The sequence below is a fragment of the Mycteria americana genome, chromosome 21 (assembly GCF_035582795.1).
Source record: "Mycteria americana isolate JAX WOST 10 ecotype Jacksonville Zoo and Gardens chromosome 21, USCA_MyAme_1.0, whole genome shotgun sequence".
Lineage (NCBI taxonomy): Eukaryota > Metazoa > Chordata > Aves > Ciconiiformes > Ciconiidae > Mycteria > Mycteria americana.
The window spans coordinates 713,463-724,940 of record NC_134385.1 but is presented as its reverse complement, the minus strand read 5'-3'; the positions used below and the strand labels follow the sequence as shown (position 1 = coordinate 724,940).

Genomic DNA, 11,478 nt, shown 5'->3' with positions numbered 1-11,478 from the left:
ATGCACAGAGCAGAGGGCACTTGTCCAGCCAGGAGAGCCCCTCGCAGCCGGCTGCAGGACAGGATCAGCACCAGCGGGCACGCCAGGGTCCTGAAGCGATGCGGAGCACGCAGGCACAAAGAGGAACTACCTTCAGCAGCGGAGGAGTAGCGCCAAGCCCGCTGAGCCCCCCACCAGCCCCCGGAGCCCTTGCCCCGTACGTGCTGGGAGCAGAACCCGCCTCACTTCCCCGGGCGTAACACCCTTCCCTTGGCAAACGCTGATTTCATCAGCCGTGACGCCCGGAAGCCATACCAGCGCCAAGAGAGTGACGTTACCTTTCTTTGAATTAAAACTGCATATAAAGCCCCATGCCGTGAAGACCTGCCAGCTGATGGGGAGCACCGGCAGCCCCAGCCCTGCAGAGCCAGCAGTCTCCCAGGCCCCCCCAGCGCCGCTCTCCACAGGTCGAGCAGTGCCCTCAGGTGGTCAGACGGACTCCCCGGGTTTGAGACCTGCCTCGCCACAAAAACAGGGAGCACAAGCACATCTACTATCTGCCCAAGCACAATCCTTTATTTGGCCTTCTCTGGGAAGCTACAGTTCTTCCCAAACACGTTATTTGGAGACAGGCATCCTGCCACTTTGCGGGAACGTTGCAGAGGATCGGTGTCATGGCCAACAAAAGACGTCCCTAGAAGCGTCAGCAGCTGCTGCTGCCACAGAGCATGAAGTTTTAAGACTGTGATTTAAACACGCCCTAGCAGAGGTATCAGAGAAGCATACGCTACCACACTTGAAGACTGCCTGTGTCAGAGCTCAGGTGTCCGTGCACCTCCATAATTACATTTTCAAGCCAAATTTGCTCCTTCCTCCTTAATATACAGGTGGAATGAAAGCAAACACATTGCTCAGAGGCACGAGGTGCAAAGTGTTTTTACATCTTTTATTTATTTGTAAGGATGGTACCCAAACATCTTTCCTACATGGCATCAGTCTGCTGGACCTTACGTTACGCTCACTTACTTGCAGTGCACCTCACCATTTCTTTGTAAGTTAGTGCGTTTCAACATTTTTCAGTATACCAAGTACGCATGTCAGGCAAAAGGACGACTTCTGTGGCTGAAGATGACTCCCTTCTATCTTCATGGCTTGCTCAGCTCAGCCTTTTCGTCAGACACCACGTCCATTTCCCCTTGAAAATGAAACAGTCCAAGTGTTTCCCGCTGAGGCCACATACCCAACTCATTCAGCTTCCAAAAAGCACCAGCAAAGCTTCCTCAACTCATCATCCTCCTTGTGGTCATCTCAGAATGTACCAGACTCTTGTAGAAGATGGTCAACATCAGTCCCTCCCGTTCTGTCAGGAGCCTGGTGAGCAGCACAGCTCTCGCTGGTTGTCCACAAACAGAGAGATCTTAAGAAGTGTATCTGAGTTGGAAGGAAAAAAACCAACCCCATTAGCTTAATGCATTTTATCTGTATTCTGCACCCACAAAAGTTTCGCTCGTTTCTAAAAGCAATAAAGAAAAACGTAAGTAAAGCTAACTTAGCAGACCAAGTGAAAAGGATGACTAAGCCCCTTGTTATACCGCGAGGAAGGATGTCGCTTCCAGCTGTGCCCAGGGTGTGACGGCAAGCATTTACAACTGAAGTCATTCACGAGATCGCAGAGCAGGTCGCAAAGAACAAGCGCGAACTGAGCAAGGTCACCCACTGCTACTGAGACCAAGGCAGCAAGCAAGACCGGGCCTTCGTGCTGTCTCCAGGGCCGAGACGTCAGCACGGAGCGCAACAAAAGACCCTCTGGCTCTGCTGCACGCAGAACTACCTTGGACGACGTCTTCCTTGTAGCGCTCCAAAATCCTCTCCCAAGACTGTGGGAGGGCTTCCATCTCTGCCAGGCTGTCGCAGCTGGCGCGGCGCAGGAGGAGCTTGCTCTCCAGGTACCTTCGTGCCCGGTAAGGACGACAAAGAGAAAAAGGCGCCCGCCAGCGCTGCCCGGAGAGCCCCACCGCAGAAGGATACAGGTGCCGGTAGTAGCGCTCCACGTCCTGCAGCCCCTCCAGCGCGTCAGCCAGCGAGGGGCAGCGCGGCCCGCGCCGCAGGGCCGCCGCCAGGCCCAGCTCTGCCGCCCGCTCCTCGTACAGCCGCAGCACGGCGGCCACGCCGGCCCCCACCGCGTCCCGCACGGCCCGCAGCTCCGCCCTGCACGGCAAAGCGGGGGCGCTCAGCTGCGGCGCCCGCCGCCCCGCCCCGCCCCGCCCCGGCCCCGCCGCCGCCGCCGCCTCACCGCCGGCTGCCGAGCTCCTCCAGCAGCGCCTCGGCCGCGCCGCGCTGCTTCCGCCACAGCCGCGCCCGCAAGCCGCCGAAGGAGCCCAGCGGCGACCCGCCCCACGCCAGCCGCCGCACCGCCCGCATCTGCGCCGCCAGCCCGGCCAGCGAGCCCAGCAGCGGCGCCCAGGCGGCCAGAGCCGCCCGCCAGGCCGCGTCCTGCCCCGCCGCCGCCGCCGCCCACTCCCGCAGCGCCGCCGCCATCGCCGCCGCCGCCGCCATGGCGACCCGCCGACCCGGAAGCGCTCCCCGGCCCGCGCGTCATTGCGCCGCGCCCCGATTGGCCGCGCCGCGCCGCGCTCTGATTGGCTGGGCGGCGGCGGCGGTTGGGTTTGAACGCGCGGCGGGCGGCGGCGCTCCCGACACTGGCCCCGACCGACCGACCGACCGACCGACCGACCGACCGACCGACCGACTGACTGACCGACTGACTGACTCACTCACTCCCGGTACCGACCCTGACCCGCTCTCGGTACCGGCGCCCGGCCCCGTCGCCATGGCTCCCGCGCGAAAGAAGGCTGGCGCGAGCGCGCGCGGCAGGAAGCTGGCGGCCTTCCTGAAGGACTTCGACCGCGAGGGTAGGCCGCGGCCGGCGGGAGCGGGGCGGGCGGCGGCGGGGAGCGGGCCCCGGAGCCGCGACTGAGCCGTGTGCGTCCCCGCAGTGAGGAGCCGGCTCGAGCAGCTGCGGACGAACGGGCAGCGCCTCGTCAAGGAGGTGGAGAACCTGTACAACATCGAGATCCTGCGGCTGCCGGTGGCACTCCGCGAGATGAACTGGCTCGACTACTTCGGTACGGGGCGGGGCGGGGCGGGACGGGACCGGGCTGGCGGGGGCACCGGCTCCCTCAGATAATAACGAGCGATGGCAACAAAGGGCAGCCGGAGCCTCCCCTGCCTGGAATCCCCCGAGCAGGGCCCGGGGGCTGTGGGGGAGCGCTGCTCTCTTTGTCTCAGGCTGCTCACTCGCCGCCGAGAAAACTGGTTTGTGCTGGTTTTTTGCACCCTAGTGGTGACGTACTAGAGTATGTCTACGTATGCTGTGTCGGCTGTCTTAGACATGTATTGACTTTTTAAAACTATTTTCTTTTTAGCTAAAGGAGGAAGCAAAAAGGTGTTGGAAGAGGCAGCAACGGTAGGTTTCTAGCATAAATATTAAACTTTCCTGATGGCGTTGTGTACCTCTGTAGGAAATGAAGGGTTTCTTGAGTCCCCAGGAGCGTTGCAGTAGCAGAGGTTGTATAAATACTTTCACAAGCACGGCTTTAAGACTTAACCGTAAGGGATGCCTGTTGTATCCAATACAGGATTTGCGTGCTCATGCTGCTCCTTGGCAGTCTTTCCTTCCCTGCTTGATTGCACTCCCGCATCCCTGAGAGCACGTGCACTTTTCAGTAAATTAAAGCAGTTCTGAACTGGTTGAGCAGCAGGGCGTAGGTGAAGCAGACTCGCAGCTGCCAAATAAGGCACGTTCGTCCTGAATGGCACACAGACCTCAGGTGGTGGTGTCACCTCCAGAATAACATGGAAGGTCCCAGTTTGAGCACAACAAAACATGGAGGTATTCTTGCTATGAAATAATTAGGGATTTGCTCTATAACTTGGATTTCTCAGAACTATATGCTACTGATAATGCTAATGGTGTTGTGACTGTTTTTAATTTTAGGCAGACTTGGAAATAACAGAAATAAACAAGTTAACAGCAGAAGTTATCCAGACTCCTTTAAAAATCATCAAGAAAGGTCAGTTTGTTTTTAGCATTATGAAGAGTTCAGTGAGATGAAAGCATTGTCGTGGTTTACATACTGTGAATAATAATTCAGTTCTTACTTACATCCCTCAATATATTTAAAGACAGGAAAAGAATCCCACTTTTATCCTTACTATCTGCAGTAGCTCACTTAATTTTATTAAAACATTCAAAATATGCTCTGTCAACCATTTGGATTACATTGGAATTTGGGTTTCAGAAGCAAATTGTTGCCAAAAATGCTTGTGGTTGTTTACTGTTTACCTCTGCTGCTAAGTAATAACGGAAAGTTATTGTTTATTTCCAACTTGGATAACACTTTCTCTTTCTAGTGGAAAAATCTAAACAGGATATTGAAGCTATTGAAGAAGAAGCAGAGCCTCCTTTGCTTCCTCTAGCAAAGAAAGCAAAACATGATAGCCAGTGTCTTCCAGAGCTAGAAGCTGAAAACGTTAATCCGAGAACTGGAAAGGTAAATAGCTATTCTTTGTGAGGACTTTATTCCCAAGGCAGAAACTACTCACTGAGATGATGCCCATGATAATAGAGCTGTCCAGGATACCTTGAGGGGGACTTCAAAACAGGTATCGCTTCCTGAGACGTCTAGCGATAGGAGGTCACAGAAGCTTGTATGGTGTTTGTTTGTGGACTCTAGTGCCATAAAAAGGAGCCTGTTGAGCCCAGCGTTTTGCATGGAAGCATGTTCGTGGTGGACTCGGCTGTCGTACGAGAGCAAAGTAACTCATTTGGTGAGTAATGTGTGTTTCAGGTGAAGGCATCCATGAAAAAAGTGCCAGTGTCCAGGAGCAGGAGAGCTCCTTCAGCAAGAGTGAAGCGCTTGAGTAAAAGGTAATAGGGGATATCTTTTTCACTGGATTTCAGAAATGGAGAATAAGTCTATAGTGCTAATATAACTCTTAAATGGAACGGAGTATGGTTTAGTAGGCTGGTTGAGGTAGTTGTGCCATGCTATAGGAAAAAATCGGTGATCTGACAGTGAATGAACAATGGGCAACTTCCTCTCCTGTGATGACCAGCTATCCCTAGCTTTGAGGCTTACTTTTGATTAGTAAGAACCTTTGGTTTTCTGTGGTGATAACCTTGTTCAAGTCTTTGATAAGATAGTGCTTGTATGTTTGTTAAAAGTATTCTTATGAGCAGATGTTTGTTTATTTCCCTTTAACAGATCAAGCAAAACCAGCTTGATCACTCCAGCTACTGGTAGAATGGTTGATCTCTGTGCTCGGGGAGGTACCTCCATGATCACACCCAAATTTGATTCCAGGTTTGTATTCTGTTAAATTTCTCTGTTCATCTCTTATATAGGGGAATGCCTTGCCATTTGCTTTATGTATGTATCTGTCATCTGTTTGCAACATAAGCCTTAGTGGCTCTTTGAACCTGACATGAAAGATTTATAGTCAAAGTGCTGTGAGCAATTGCAGTGAAATAACTTACCTATAACTTTTTGTTTCAGAATTTTCAAGACACCGGGTTTGCGCACACCCGCAGTAAACGAACGTGTTTACACCATCTCTGCCAACGGCAGCCCCCTTGCCGACAGCAACGATATCTTCATTTCAGTCCCTGTTGGAGGAGGGGAGGTAAATCAGAAACTTTAATCTGTAAAATCTATGCTGAAGGAATAGCTTGTAAGTTCTTGGGGGCCTTACCAGTTTAAAGTCATCCACTCCTGTCTCTTTAGTTGTGCCACTGCGGTTTATCGGGATTGATCTAGCTTGAAAAGAACCTTGAAAGATTTTTAGTCAGAAATGGGAGCTGTTCAAGCTGGTCAAAGCAGAATGTGCAATAATGTTTTGCTGTGCATTTAAGTAACATTTGAAGTAGCTTCTGCTGGCAGTAATGTGTTAATGCACTGCAAGAAAGGTATGAGATGAGCTTCTGGTCAAGCTGAATGTAGTTCTCTGCCTGTACGTGGTCTCCTAGTACGCTTGGGGTTTATTTACTTTTTTTTTCCTGCTTCTGGCTACTGCAGCTGACCAAACAGAAAACCAAAGATTTAGGTTTGGTTTGGGTGTTTGTTTTTTTTTCCCAGAGCATTCGTTTAACAGCAAGTGATTTGACCAAGAAGAATCTTCTTCACCTGAATCCGGAGGCCCAAGGAATTATGAAGAAGTTATCAGTAAGTCTGTGTATTTTTATCAGCCATGACCTGCAGCTGTAAGGCAGTGTTGTCACTCTGTCATTAGTCACTGGACTGTTGAGTTGTAATAGAAACTCCCCCCCCCCCCCCCCCCCCCCGTCGTGTATTTTGGCTCGCATTACTGGTCAAGAAGCATGAACTGAGAAGGGAAGGAGGGGGAGTAGCTTTACATCGCATCTAGCTTAATACCAACTGTGGATGAACCATGCACTTACTGAAAATGAACTATTGTCAACGTTTTGAAAAACTGAATCAAAACTGAAAGTGTCTTCTGCTTCAGGCAGAAGTTGTAAGTGGTTGTGGGATATTAGAGTGTCTCTGAGAGTACTGATTAATTTCTCTTTCTTTCTAGGTTCGTCTTGCACAAGCTTGCAGTGGTGCAAAAACCCACAGATGAAACTCAATGAATGTTGGCATCCCTCTGTAAATACAGAATGTTACATTTAGGACTGCTACCTTTAGTTCTTGTTCTAATTTGTGTCTTCCTTCCATTAATTTACAGAATGGAAGTTAAGAACTAATTTTTCTACCTATAATATATAATGGGATTAGAATAGATTGCATTTTTTTTTTTATTCAGGAAAAAAAATACTTTATTTCCTATTTCCCTTAAGGTTGAGACCAAGATACAGTTATCTTGGGCTCGCAGGCCAGCAAGCTGGGTAGAAAGGCTATTCTGGTATCTTGCAGAAGACATAAGCAGTGGACACAACAAGTGACCAGAGTTCGTATCTGCCTGGGCAAAGAAAGCAACAGGTCAGACTTGTTGCACCTCCTTCCAGGCATGTCCTTTCTCTGCAAATGTGCTTAAAAGGTGGTGACTATCAGTATAGTGCCTGAGATACCTAAAGACAAGTTACTGGTGCCTGGGACTAAATGGAAAGCTTCTTGTAGTTCATGATGCTGCCATGAATAGCAATCCTTTTGTTCTTATAGCAGCCATTGTATTTGTACCTGGCTTTGAGGTTTTTTATTGTGAACTTATGCATTTTATTGTTTTTAAAGAAATAAAAGATCACAGGCAGTTTAACTTAACAGAATCAGTCAGCTAGACCGCTGCTCAACTAGATTGCTGAAAGTAACCTTAGAGCTGCTGGAGTATCTCTAATGCGAGAGAACTTTGCTTTTCCTACACCCCCTTCAAAATCTTTAGGAGAAGCAGTGCTCCTGGAACTGAGTATAGACGGGGAAGAAGAAGGCTTGGACTAGTCAAAACATTGTTTTGCCCTTTCTTCTCATCTAAATTGAGTTGATTCGGTGCATTTCTTTGACAGAGCCACATCCAATAAATGCTGTTTGAACAGAACAAAATAACTTCCTCAGTCATTGATGTTTTGGGTTTCTTTCCCCATTGCTTATAGAAAATACAGAGAAACCTTGCTCCATTTCAAATTCAGAAAAATTCAGTTTTAAATGTAGCCTCTTGGGAAAGGGTTAATGGATTTATATTTTAAAATGTAAGCAGGAGCACTCATCTGGCTTAACACTTCCTTGCAAAATGAAGCAGGGAAGGAGTCTTGTATTTGCTTTCCTACAACCACTGTCTTATTTTTCAACAGCTTGGAAAAGCAGAGCTCTCTATGAAGCACAAACTTTCTGGGGGAAGATGGCATAAAGTCTTAAAATGTAAAAGACTCCTCTCACTCAAAACCTAGGGTTTCATTTTTATTGTGAATCTTTGTGGCTGGTACAGGATGGGAGAGGACACTTCTCTTGTCTGTTGAACTAAGATATGGAATCCCTTAAAAGTGTGGTTCGCTTCGATTCCTGAAGCATTATTCTCTATGGATCGTACAAAGTCAAACATGTAAAATAGCATCTGCGATAGACAACCTGATAATTCTTCCTCTGTTTCATCAGGGAAGCTAACATGAGAACATTTTCACTGGCATGTTAAGAGAGCATTCAGAGTAAAGAACTTTGCTTCTCTAACTTTGTCTAAGAATTTTTTTCTAAAAATAAGCCTGGTTCTTTGTTAGCTGGTGCACTGTCCTTTCCAAAAATATTTTTTTGTCCTTGATTTAAGCCTCTTTGAAGGGGCTATAAACAAGGATGTTGAGACTTTGGGAATTTTTCTAGGTTTGGAAAAGTTCTGCTTTTGGCAAAAGCAGAGCCTACAGCATGATTAAGAAGGAAGACTGGGAAAAGCTGCTATCAGAGGTAACATGCTTTGGCGTAAATCTTTGCAGCCTATGGTATGGGAGGAAGTTTGTAGAACAGCATTCAGACATGAATTTCCTTTAAAAAACAAGCATGTCACTGTAACACAAACCTCAAATATACCATGTATTTGGAAATCACCATTTAAGAGGTTTTGGCAGCTTCTCAGTCCTAACTGTAGGTGGCAATATTGTAAACTCCTAAGCTACGAGTACACTTGCCTTGCTGTCGTTGATGAATTCTGTAACATATTAATGAAAAAGAATTAGTTAAGCTGTAAATAAAACTGTAACACACTTGCTTGGATACAGATGTGTAAGTCTAGATTCTGCTTTAAACATGTCTTTACCAGGAAAAAAATGAGCTAAAATGCTTAGCTAGCCTGGAGAATTCTTCTGTTAATACTGTCTGCTTTTAAAAGCTCTAGTTACAATTTTAAGGCCCTGCGTTGACATGCTTGTTACGCTATCAGCCATTTTGGCCTGTTTAATGCTGAGGTATGGTATTATTACTTAGTAAATCCAGGAATTAATGTTTTTGCTAGTACTAGACAGTACTATTGTTCCTCTAGATTAATGAGTCTTGAGCGCTAAGGAGATGCAGATATGACCTGACTGCTTCCACAGACTTTTCCAACACAGACGTGAAAGCCTTGTGTCCCTGCGTGCCTGCCTACCCAGCTCTCCAACAGCAGAGGCACACCTTTGTTTCTAACTCTACACGTATGCACTATACATTCCTGGTTCTTCTGGAGGATGAAAGACCGTATTAGTGCTATTATTGGGGTTAACACATTATTTATGCCTACAGCAAAAAAAATGCTTGGAAAGTAATGTTGAGCGCCTGGATGACTGGAAGAAGCAGAATCTGTAGAACCTGGCAGGGGTTATGGCTGCATTTCGGTTTGTACCCGTTTGGGTTGTCTGTGTGCTGAATTTGCTCTGTAGAGTGTGGAGGCTGCGTAGCTCAAGTTCCCTCTCTGCAGAGGTGGTACTGCCGAAGCATGGCGTTCCCAGCGCAGTGCAACCAACAATGCTGTTAATATTCAAGCTTCCTTTTCCAATTGTCAGAGCGAGTTAATTGTATCTGACATGAATTAAAGCCATCTGGCAGCTAATAGTGAAACAGATTCGTCACCTAAATCCATTTTGCATGCTGCCTGCAGCATGGGTAAGCAGTAGTTCATTTTTCTGCAGTTTTATTGCTCGCGTAAATTGTTGGCATCGCTTCTGGCCCTTTTGCACATTACACGGCAGTTGCATTTTGTTTAACAAAGCTAGAACCTCTCTCTTCTATTCAGTTCAGGGATTACCGGGGCAACACAGGGAAGCTAGCTGACTTTTTTGTGGATTTGGGGGAGGTTTTGTTTGTATACTATTTGTATGCTAGCCTGGCTATAGTCTGAACTGCTCTTTAAACTGGGTGATGGGAAATAAAAAGCAACACAGGAGAATAACTGTTCTGTCAGGTTGGAAGAGGCTGAATCCATCACTGGCTGGAGCAGTTCAGCCTACAGAAAGAGACTGACGTTAGCTTGTGTCATCTGAGCTAGGTCTGAGACGCTGTGGGCATGGCTTCAGGGACCGCCCTCTCAACAGAGCCAGTCTTGAGGGGAAAGGCTAGAGGACACTGAGATGCCTTCTCAGAATATCGCTTTTGCGTGTGTTCTTCCCAAGAACTGAACTACGTGACCTCCAAGGGCCTGTGTTTTGTGTTAATAGGTGAGGCTCTGCAGAAGGAATTAAGGCCCCCATGTTTTGCGGCTGGTTCCATGAGAAAAAGTGGTTTTCCTGGTTGTAATTTCAGTCATGATGAATATTGCCCAGGGCTGAGAGCTGTGGCTTTCTTGTAGGAAGGGTGGTTTGGGGAGTAATGGCCACGGTTTGCTAAAGGATTGCTGAGCACTGACTTCTTAAGATCAAAACTCCTGCCTGAACCAGAGCTCTTTCAAAAGATGTTTCCCTTGGGACAGAGCAAGCCGCAGAAGGAGAGCTGGTGGTTTCAGCAGCGCAGACCCGGCAGGGAGCAAGCAAGTAGCAGGGTGTGTCCATGTTTCACCAGGGCTTTTATAGTGCTGGGTAACTACAGTCTTGCGGGGAGAAGAGCATTCCTGCCTTCCCCCGGCCGGCTGGCACGGGGCTCAGCCAGCCGACCCTGCAGGCAGGAGCTCCCGCTCGCACCAAGCCGGTGCAGCAGCGCGCTCTGCGCTGGGAGGACGCTCGGGAGTCTCGGTGCTTGTGCTACAGCTTTGCTCTGCGTGCGAGAACTCCAAAGTTCAGCCCAAATTCATAATGGGAATGTGAAACTATTAATCTAGAGAAATAATGAGCAGAATAGGTACCCGGTGAGGTACCTTCCCCAGGATGTGCTGACATTGAACTCCCACACAGGGACTGTGTTAGATAATGATCCTAATAGGTGGCTCTGCCAGGCAATTTGATAGATGTGCACTATCAAGCATTGTCAGAAATAGCTCCGTATACAAAGCAAGCGTTTATCATCATGGACACCTTGCAGGTGGTCACTGATTCGGTGACATTGTAAGAAATAAATAGATAACAATTCCCTGCTTGCTGATAGAAGGGATGATAGTTTAGAAATTAGAGCTGCCTCTCTAGGCAATTTTTTTCATGCGGGAGTTTTTGATTTGAAGGTGCAGGACTGCACATGCAACTCCTCCAGCTGACCTGTATAATTCCAGCAGAAATCCATGTTTCCTGGGTCAGCTGAAGGCATAAGAAGGGGAGGTATTCCTTAGCATCACTGAAAGAGGCATGGAGGAGTTCATAAGTCGTTTCTCTTCTCTACAGAAGTGATTGGGAGAACTGCAAATTCAAAGGTGAAATGCATATCTGGAAACTCCTGCCATTTTGGTGAGTTTGGTTGAACAGGCTGCATCTCCAAATTTTATGTTCAGTTGCAGTGTCTGCAGCTAGCAGGAAAGATATTCTGCACACCAAAAATTCATCCATTTGTGGTATTTGTGAGTCATTTTGAAAACACAGATAAGTCTTCAGGGGCCAGGGAAATAACAAGAAAATGGCATTTTCAAAAAAGACATTATTTGCTTAATGAATAGGACAAATTGTCCTAG

At 47.9% G+C, this 11,478-nt stretch overlaps 2 protein-coding genes across 3 annotated transcripts; one reads left to right on the top strand and one right to left on the bottom strand.

The window, feature by feature from the left end:
• Positions 1 to 906: 906 nt before the first annotated feature.
• AIRIM (AFG2 interacting ribosome maturation factor) lies at positions 907 to 3,298 on the bottom strand. Of its 2 annotated transcripts, XM_075522274.1 has the most exons (4): positions 2,273 to 3,297; positions 2,008 to 2,187; positions 1,811 to 1,929; positions 907 to 1,410 (listed from the first exon to the last, which is right to left on the bottom strand). In XM_075522274.1, exons 1-4 carry the CDS (start codon positions 2,533 to 2,535, stop codon positions 1,343 to 1,345), a joined length of 630 nt encoding a protein of 209 aa, XP_075378389.1. In that variant the 5' UTR covers positions 2,536 to 3,297; the 3' UTR covers positions 907 to 1,342. The 2 variants fall into 2 exon arrangements, with proteins under 2 accessions (XP_075378389.1, XP_075378388.1); XM_075522273.1 differs by having other exon boundaries at positions 1,811 to 2,187; positions 2,273 to 3,298.
• Positions 2,524 to 9,477, top strand: CDCA8 (cell division cycle associated 8). The gene is made up of 10 exons (XM_075522272.1): positions 2,524 to 2,891; positions 2,976 to 3,104; positions 3,405 to 3,445; positions 3,977 to 4,052; positions 4,393 to 4,532; positions 4,830 to 4,909; positions 5,247 to 5,345; positions 5,538 to 5,664; positions 6,117 to 6,203; positions 6,577 to 9,477. The coding sequence occupies exons 1-10, from the start codon at positions 2,534 to 2,536 to the stop codon at positions 6,619 to 6,621; spliced, it is 1,182 nt and encodes a 393-aa protein (XP_075378387.1). The 5' UTR covers positions 2,524 to 2,533; the 3' UTR covers positions 6,622 to 9,477.
• The last annotated feature ends 2,001 nt before the right edge of the window (positions 9,478 to 11,478 follow it).